At 34.1% G+C, this 10,162-nt stretch overlaps 1 protein-coding gene across 10 annotated transcripts in view; it reads left to right on the forward strand.

Moving 5' to 3' along the window:
• The window catches only part of plppr5b (phospholipid phosphatase related 5b), a 107,178-nt gene extending 98,746 nt beyond the window's left edge, over positions 1 to 8,432 (forward strand). For 3 of the 10 annotated variants that reach the window (XM_087307993.1, XM_087307998.1, XM_087307999.1), the window contains 3 exons: positions 109 to 243; positions 407 to 537; positions 4,716 to 8,432. In XM_087307993.1, coding sequence (XP_087164119.1) covers positions 109 to 243; positions 407 to 535 — 264 coding nt within the window. In that variant the 3' untranslated portion in view covers positions 536 to 537; positions 4,716 to 8,432. 10 annotated transcript variants of the gene reach the window in all.
• The last annotated feature ends 1,730 nt before the right edge of the window (positions 8,433 to 10,162 follow it).

Consider the following 10,162-nt stretch of genomic DNA (forward strand, 5'->3'; position numbering starts at 1 on the left):
TTATTTGCTGTTCCTAAAACTTGGATAGGTGGCAGGTATATATATATAATAAAGGCTCACTGTGATCTGAATACTTTTTCCCCTAATATTATATTTGGATGTTTTCAGGTGGTGTGCGTGGTCCATAACTTCAAAGGCAAACAGCTGCTGGATGACGATCATTCACAGGACAACCTAAGCAGCAATCCGATGGTCAGCTCACCAAGGATGGAGAGTCCGCTGGAGAAATACATCGCCTCGCAGGTACAGCACACAAACAGACAAAAGCACAGCTGATGCTGTCAAACCAACTGACACAGTACACGTCCAGTGTGCAGAGCATCCAATCGGCTCTCAAGGGTCCTAATTGTGTCAGCCTGAGCGCTCATATCAACAAGATGTGTATCCGTGCGCTCCTGTCCCTCAGGTGGCAGAACTGAGAATGGACGATGAGGATTTGCCGTCCCGTGGTCTAAAAGAGCATCTCCTGGGTTTCTTTAGCTGGATTACAGGCAACAGCAGCCGCTTCAGACACCTGCAGAACACAAGGCAATAAACGTATGCGCACCTGTGTGAGGAGCTCAGGCTGCCAAACCTCTGGAGTACAGTGACGCGTCATTATAACACCATAATGCTCATTTCAACCGAGCACAACAATTGTCTGTGTCTAATTACAGTGTACCCAGAGCGTTGGCATCTCCGACTGCATGCTTTTAAGTCCTTTGCAGTTGAGTCTTGATGGTTGCTTCTGATCTTGCTTCTACTTCTGAAGTTAAAGGCAATATGCAATTGAGCATTTATAGAGGGGCATATTCATATATAAATATGTATGTGTGCGTGTGTATAATTTAATCTATCTATCTATCTATCTATCTATCTATCTATCTATCTATCTATCTATCTATCTATCTATCTATCTATCTATCTATCTATCTATCTATCTATCTATCTATCTATCTATCTATCTATATAGCTATTCTAGCTATCTTTCTTTATTTCTCTCTCTCTCTCTCTCTCTCTCTCTATATATATATATATATATATATATATATATATATATATATATATATATATATATATATATATATATATATATATATATATATATATATATATATATATATTGTGTACTACAATTATTATTGTAATACATAATATTTTTTTATTATTATGATTATTGTCCTAAAACATACAAACAAAATAGTAATGGTACAATGTGTGATGCAATAATTATGCTTTTGTAGTATATTATTATTATCGATTATGAATAACTTTTATTGTAAATTTCAATATATTATGTAACAAAAACATAATTATTGGATGATACATTTTAAAATACTTGATTGTAATTAATAATAATAATAATAATAATAATAATCATAATAATCATCATCATAGTAATACTTTATTATTATTATTATTATTATTACAACAACAATAATAGTTTACAATTATATAATTATTTGTATATTGTAATATATTGAAAATAATTAATAATAACAATTAATAATATATTATATAATATTATTATTTTATATATATAATTAATATGAATTATAATACTACTACTAATAAATAATAATAATGATAATAATAATAATAATAATAATAATAATAATAATAATAGTACTTTATTATTATTATTATTATTATTATTATTACAACAACAACAATAATAGTTTACAATTATACAATTATTTGTATGTCTTAATATTTGGAAAATATGTTTAATATTAATTCTACTAATAATTATTAATACATTTATTAATAATATTAATATCAATATCAAGACTTTAGTTTTAAGACCTAAGACCCCCGTCTTCCTATAATTTGCAGTTTTTTTAAAGGTCTCTCATCATAATGTAACTTTTCTAGATCACAATTATATGATGCAATACAGATATATTGTTTCAGTCTGCAAGGCATCATATAAAACATGCTTGTTTCATGAATGAAATATGAATTGATATTGGTGGCTGTTCAGTCAAAAAGATACAGTCATCTGATTTAGATGCAGGATAAAGGCTTTTATTGAAGTCTTTTGTTATCACACTATGATAGGCACCTCCGGTTTGTTGTTGTTTTGCCTCCTAATAAGGATTCCTCGCACGCACACTTGCTTCTAGTCCGCTTCTCTCATAGCAGGTGCTTCAGAATCCATTTAAAAAGCTGAACTGAAACCTGATGCTGCTGTTTGAGTCGGCTGACCTAAAAACTCGTAGCGATTGCACACCTCCAACAGAAGTGAAAACGCACTACTAAGCCCACAGAGACTTGAAAGTCGTTTGAAAATCCTCCAGTCCTGAGGCTCCGGCGTCTGCATTTAGCTCTCTATCCACTGCTTTTCCTTCCACAGCAGAGAATCACAGCTTTTAATTAAAGCACAGGCCACCGCTGAGCCCCATCGTGCTGTAATTAGACCGCAAGTACCACTCTTTAAATGCTTTTATTTACGCATTCGTTTCACGTAAAAGCAAACCAGAGAATAATATAATCCCAGATTGTGCTGTCGAATGCTCTCCGCAGTGTATGAGGGATTAAATGTTATTCTTGTTTGCTTATTCAGCTGCGACAACACATTTGGGAACAACGTCGGCGCAGCAAATGAAAGCGCAGGGATCTTTTTTTGCCAATAAAAATGCTAATCTTTAGTTTCTGCTTTAGTTGGAGATGCCGATATTTATTTGAGATATCCGCCCGGTCGTCTTTTTTTCAGGATGCTGTATAGCGTCCCGTGAGGTTTTGGGATGGAAAGGCAGACGATTCCACTTTGCTTTCTGCAGAAAATCTCCTCCAGACAGATTGCTGTCAGAAACTATAATGCAGTTGAAAGTGGGAGGACAAGGCGAGGAAAATCCACATCTCGGTTTTGTCTCTTCAAGTCTCTGAGACTGCCGGATCACGACTGATAGCAAGAAATAATATGCTCTGCAAAATCTGAGGTCACGCTTTGCAATATGACCTGCGGCTTGTTTTTTTGTTTTTTGAGTGTGTGTGTGTGTGTGTGTGTGTATGTGTGATCGTTCTTCATGTTTGTCGAATCCCTGATGAACTGGCTCCTGTATTATTTATGAATTGTCTAATGGAGCTGGTAGTTTCGGTTCAGCTTGTCATGAAATCGCTTGAAATTCAGCTAAAGCTCTCACTTGAATACCTTTCAGAAAGCATTTATTTATCGCGATAGAAAAATGGAGAGCACTTAGGAAATCTCAATTTCTCTGGATTTATCATTTAGGGTTATGTGCTTGACTAAACTTAATATGTTCTGCAAACTACTGAAACTACTTTTTTTCTTTCTAAATAGAAAAGTAAAAATGCTGTCATTAAGAGCATAACATTTAAAATAGTCAAAAAACAACAACATTAGCAGTGTTTAACTTCAGACAACTTTAGAAATCAAAATCTATCCATTAACCCTGATTGTTTCTATTTTCATCACATCACATCTATTTAAAATAAATAAAACGTTAAAGAAATATGTGTTTATTTTGAAAGAAAAAAACAGCAACAAACAAACAATAAAACTCACGAGGAACACATTAAATAATGTTTTTTGTGTTGTCTGCAATGAAATACAAGACAAAGTAAATTTAGAAATCACTACTTTTTTATTTGCGTTTTTTCATTCTGCCCTAACTTTTTCTGATTTGGGGTTGTGTGTGAATGTATATAAAGTAGTTTTTGTCCACCAATAATAACATACTTTCGTATATTTCAATTTTCTAAAATATTTTTTCTTTTTTTTTAGTAAAACAATGCTAAACATGCTTAAAATTGACTTACACTTTAAGATTGACATCATTATAAACTGACATCTAATTACGAAGTCTTGGCTGTTTAGAAAGAGGATACATGTACTTGCCTGGCCTGCACGCAGTCCTGACCTGTCACCAATAGAGAATCTGTGGTGTATTTTGAAGCACAAAATGTGATAATGAAGACCCATTACTGTTGCCCACCTTAAGACTTGTTTGCAGGAGGAATGGGCCAAATTTACAAATTGTCATCTCTTTGACAACTTCCTGGCTGCAGGGGAAGAGGATTTAAGTACTTGACTGGCCTGCCTGCATTCCTGACCTGTCACCAATAGAGAATCTGTGGCATATTTTGAAGCGCAACTATTGTATTGTCTGCAATAAAATACAAGTCAAAGTAAACTTAGAAATTACTACTTTTTTTTTTTAATTTGCGTTTTCCATTTCTAACTTTTCCTTATTTTTCTGATTTATATATATTGTGTGTGTTTGCTGTGATTTGAGTCTAAGCTCGGGTGCATTGATTTGAGGTTCGTTCTTGAAATACTGAGCTAGCAAGATTCTATTAATTGACTTGATCCAGGATAGTTTCCTTCTTCAAAACTTATCCAGGAGTTTTTGTCATAGCAACAGGTCTGTTGGCTCAAATCTACCCAGGAGCAGTTTTATGTAACTACAGAAGACTTGAGGTTTAAATAGGAACATTTTCAAAACTTTTTAGTAAGTTTTGAGCGAGATGATGCTAATGGTCTAAAGTGATTCAATGATTTATGCTAAGCTGAGCTAAAATTTCTCCATCCAGACCTGGAGTTCGACTCAATGCATTAAAGAAATATGTTAACATTGTAAAATGAGTCTATTTTCAAACAAAAAATGTTCTTTTAAACGAGGTATGAAGAACCGAACCCAGATCTGATGTGTCTGTAAGTCCTGAAGTGTTTGTTTGCTGACGTCTCTCCTTCTGTCTTCCTCTGTCAACAGAATCACATCGCCTTCGCTGAGATCACGTGACCTCGAATCAGCCGTATGGCAAACACACTGGACATCCACGCTGTTCACCGTCCAGACCCGATAACCACGACTCAATGCTAAATGCATATCCTCCATGGTGTCCTTTCCAATGCCTCTGCCCTTGCTGTGTGTGTGTGTGCGTGCGTGCGTGCGTGGAAACACTGTCAACTATTAACTGTTTTCATAACACAGATAAAGACTAAGATTTACACTTCACATTCCCCTGACCGCTTCTGTTGGCTTTTCTTGCAAATGGAGCTCAAATTCAAAGCTCAGAAAATCTCAGCTGCTTGCGTTTATGGAGTGTGTGTGTGTGTGTGTGTGTGTGTGTGTGTGTGTGTATGAGAGCTCTATGATGACATTGATGCAAATACCTACCTATGGAATTCAAAATGGACTTGCAGTCGTGGATATGTGTGTTTTTCTTTGTCAGCGGATATTCCAGAATATGTTTATGGCTGAATTTGTTTGTGTTCTAGTGCTTGCGTTGGATGACTGCAAACATGCTGAAGCCTGATTCTGCCTCAGAGGATTAAAAATAAGGTAGTTTTGATTCTATTTGTTTTGAAACTGTAACACTGTGTTTTATAAATTAAGTCTTGTGTTGATCTCACGATTACAGTTTTATTTATCTCATTTGAGCATAACTGGCAGTATTAATTTTTAATATCTCAAAATATATACACTACCTGACAAAAGTCTTGTCATTAATCCCAGTTATAAGGGCAACAAATAATAACTTCACTTCTAGTTTATCATTTGGAAATGTGGCAGGAGGTAGATTTTTCTGATGACTGTCAATCATCACAAATACTGCAGAAGACCTGTTGGAACCTGCATAGACCCAAGATTCTCACAGAAATCAGTCAAGTTTGCTGCAGGAAAAATCATGGTTTGGGGTTACATTCACTATGGGGTAGTGCGAGAGATCTGCAGAGAGGATGGCAACATCAACAGCCTTAGGTATCAAGACATTTGAGCTGCCCATTACATTACAAACCACAGGAGAGGGCAAATTCTCCAGCAGGATAGCGCTCCTTCTCATACTTCAGCCTCCACATCAAAGTTCCTGAAAACAAAGAAGGTCAAGGTGCTTCAGGATTGGCCAGCCCAGTCATCAGACATGAACATTATTGAGCATGTCTGGGGTAAGATGAAGGAGGAGGCATTGAAGATGAATCCAAAGAGTCATGATAACCTCTGGGGGTCTTGCAAGAACACTTTCTTTGCCGTTCCAGATGACTTTATTAATAATATGTTTGAGCCATTACAGTGATGTATGGATGCAGTCCTCCAAGCTCATGTGAGTCATACACAATATTCATTCTTTCTCCACTGCGGCATGACTTTATATTCTATACTGTACATTATTTCTGTTAAATGACAAGACTTTTGTCTAAGCAAAGTCAGACCTTTCTGTAACTAAATAATTAAAAATCAAGGTATGATCATATTTTATTTTAGTAAAATAAGCATAATCTAGAGGCCTTTGCCTTTTATATAAGCCACTTCTGACACCGAATGGTCAACTAGAAGTCAAAGTTATTATTTGTTGTTTCCAACACTTGAATAGGCGACAAGACTTTTGTCAGATATATTTGTGACAAAAGTAACTATATAATTGTGATTTTATAATTCAGTTTGACTTTCATGATTGCAAATGAATACAGTATTGACCATTTGTCACTTTATTTGTGACTTTATGTCGTACAACAGCACATTTATTTCTCATAACTGTGATTTTAATAACTCATAATTGAGTCTGTTTCTCGGCAAGTGTACTTGCAATGCAACTTTATTTTTTAAAAAACTCAGAATTTATATCAAAATATGATTTATTTCTTGTAAATGCAGTTTTATTTCTTCCATTTATTTCTCATAACTGTAATATTATATATCAAAAAATATCTTAATTGTGATGTATGTCTTAATTGTGACTATTTCTCTTAATTGCAATTTTTACACTGTATTTCATATTATATTCAACCTACATTTAACTTTCAATTGTGACTATATTTCACAATTTCAACATTAAAATTGTGACTACAGTATATAATTTATATCTAACAATAGGATTTTTTTTCTTTTAGAAGACATTCTTAATGTTTCAATTATGTTATTATTATGATTTTATATCTCACCGTGAGACTTTATTTCTGAGACTACAGTTTTAATCATTATTTAAATACCTCCCTTATTTTTCAATCTGAGGCAAAACTGGGTTTCCATACATGAGTAAATACACTGTGTCCACACACAAAAAGCAGAATATAAGCTAAAAACACCTGAAGAAAGCTCAATTTAAAAAGAAAACAAAATACCAAAGCTCAGATATGCTCAAAATAACCTAAAAAGGCAGTTTAAGATATATTGGTTTAAATATTCATGAGCCAATAATAATTGTAAATGAATGCATTCACGCTTCTGTGAAAGACAGATCATCTGCTAAGACAATCATCACCATCTCACTAGATTAATGAATCTGTCTATATAACCAGTGCTCAAAATAACCAAACTCGCATTTGTTTTCATTTTTAATGGCTGGTAGATCTTTCGACAAGGATTGATAACTTATTAAAAACAAAACAAAATGTGATACCTCATGTGTGAAGTTGTGGATGTTAATTAGCAACCTACTGTATATTATTTTAGTGCTAATTTATATTTCAGATCTCCGGCCCTGTGTTTCAGTCATGCTGTGGTGCCATTTAAAAGAATATTCTGGGTTATTTTTTGCTCCGCATTATTAATTATCATTTCAAGTTGTGCTTTAGTTATTAAAAATGTGCATATATTATTATAAACTTGGCAGATAAGTGGAATTTTTCGCTTAGTCATTGGTTAGCTTAGTCAATTCCTCAAAAAATGCCCTACAAATTCAAGATAGAATTGCAAAAGCCCTTTTAAAGTTGAATTGATTTATTTAGCATGTTTAAAACAGCCACAAGCTGATCAAAGTTCTTTACAACAGTGGTTCTCAAAGTGGGGGTCGGGACCCCCAGAGGGGTCGCGGGACAATGAAGGGGGGTCTCCTGGTGATTTCCAAAAATCGATTTATTTTTATTAAACCACAAGATTTACCATATTTTATTCATAATCAACTGAAGAGAAAAAATATATACTATATAGTTACTATAATAGCTTATATTTCTATTGCAGGGGTTCCAGGGTTTCTGTTCCTGGAGATCTACCCTCCTACAGAGTTTAGCTCCCACCCTGATCAAATACATCTGAATCAATTAATAAGGACCTGAACAGCACTTGATAATTACAGGCAGGGCTGCAACTGAAATCTGCAGGAAGGTAGATCTCCAGGAACAGGGTTGAGCACCCCTGTTCTATTGGATTGCGACCCCTGGGGTACATTATATTAAATACACAGCAATAGCATCAGATGCAGCGGATTGATTTTATAACACCAGGTTGAACTTTCTGGTCCATTTACAGCACTGTACACATTAAAAAAAGAAACAAAGAATAGACTTGGGTCTATTGGTGTGTGTGTGTGTGCACCATTGCATGCAAGGTTTCTGTATTTATAACCACCTCAGAGGATATTGGGGGTCGCGAGTCACTGACATTGTCATTTTGGGGGTCAGGGGCTGAAAAGTTTGGGAACCCCTGCTTTACAACATAATACATACTAGAGATACACAAAAAATATTGAATTAAACTAGTTGTGATTAATTTAAAGGTCTCATTAAGTGCTTTGAAATGAGCATTTTTATTCGATGTTTGACGTAATCTCAACCGAAACATGACTAGAGGGTGGGACATAGTGTAGCTCCTCCTCTTTTTTAAAAGCAGCCAATAGCATTTTGTTTTATCACCACTCTGCCTGTGAGAGTGATTGAGCTCAAGCGCATCAAATGAAAAGCAAAGAGAAGTGTCTTGAAGGTGGCAGGGTATGTCAGATACTAAAGAGCAAGTGATTGCTCAAGATTTGATGAGAAACTGATGATGAGAAACTACAAGCTTTACATCTTTATATCAGTTTAAATCTTCTAATGGCACATTTTGTCACTGTTTTGGAGCACACTAGCTTACAGATAACTTAAAAATGAACAATACTGATACTAACATCTAAAAACTTAAATTTCATGGGACCGTTAAGTGTGAAAATGAATGAAGAGTATCAGTTCACTGCATTACTTTTATAAATTTGGACATTGCATTGGATTCCTTTTTACACAAGTTTCTATTGAGCTTGTGAACACTGTAGCCAATCAGAGGTGATTCGATTAGTCTGATTTTTGTGCTTCTGCGAATTGTGAACTACAAAGCACTGAAATGATTGCAGCTTCAGTGATCATAATGGGAGTGATTATAATGGGTTTTGTAGAACTTCAGCTTGACTAATGACCTGAACCAACAAATTTTTTTTTTTTTTTTGCCAATGTTTCCATCTAAAGACGCAAAATACAGTTGGTCAGAATTATCAGCCCCCTTTAAATTAAAAAAAAAAAAAAATTCCTAAATGATGTTTAACAGAGCAAGAAAATTTTCACAGTATGTCTGATAGTATTTTTTTCTTCTGGAGAAAGTCTTATTTGTTTTATTTCGGCTAGAATAAAAACAGTTTTTAATAATAATAATTAAAAAAAAACATTTTACGGTCAAAATTATTAGCCCCTTTAAGCTTTATTTTTTGATAGTCTACAGAACAAACCATCATTATACAATTAACCTGCCTAGTTATCCTAAATAACCCAGTTTAGCCTTTAAATGTCACTTTAAGCTGTATAGAAGTGCCCTGAAAAATATCTAGTCAAATATTACCTGCTGTCATCATGACAAAGATAAAATAAATCAGTTATTAGAAATGAGTTATTAAACTATTATGTTTAGAAATGTGTTGGAAAAAAAAAAACTTTTCTCTGTTAAATAGAAATTAGAAAATAAAAAGGGGGGGGGGGGGGTAATAATTCTGACTTCATCTGTATGTTTATGCACAAAAGTAGAATATTGCATTAAACATTTGCAAATAAAGCATCGTTTACATGCAGTGAGTTTAGAGAACAAAATCTTTGCTTTCTGATAAACCGGCACCAAATATCAAATTCTAAAATGGAATTTGCTGTTTTATGAGAAGTCGCTTTTGTCTTATATAATAATTTACAACTCGACTAAATTACTTGAAAATAGTTTTGGCTAGTAATAATACCAAACCACTTTGATGGTGGACTTTGGCTAATGGTTATTAGAATAACTAAAACACCATTTCCGTTATTGCTTTAATGCTGTCTCATCATGCTTATTTAAGTTATCACACAATCTGTTTGACTTTCTTGATGTGTGTACTAGAATTATTTTGGCAAATGTGTTTCCATCGTAGTTTATATTTTTTGAAAATATTAAAAGTAAATGAAAAGCTTTTTTTAAGCACATTTTCAAAATTTATGCACATATTGGCATTT

Source organism: Danio rerio, chromosome 24 (assembly GCF_052040795.2).
Source record: "Danio rerio strain M-AB ecotype USA chromosome 24, GRCz13ab, whole genome shotgun sequence".
Taxonomy (NCBI): Eukaryota; Metazoa; Chordata; class Actinopteri; order Cypriniformes; family Danionidae; genus Danio; species Danio rerio.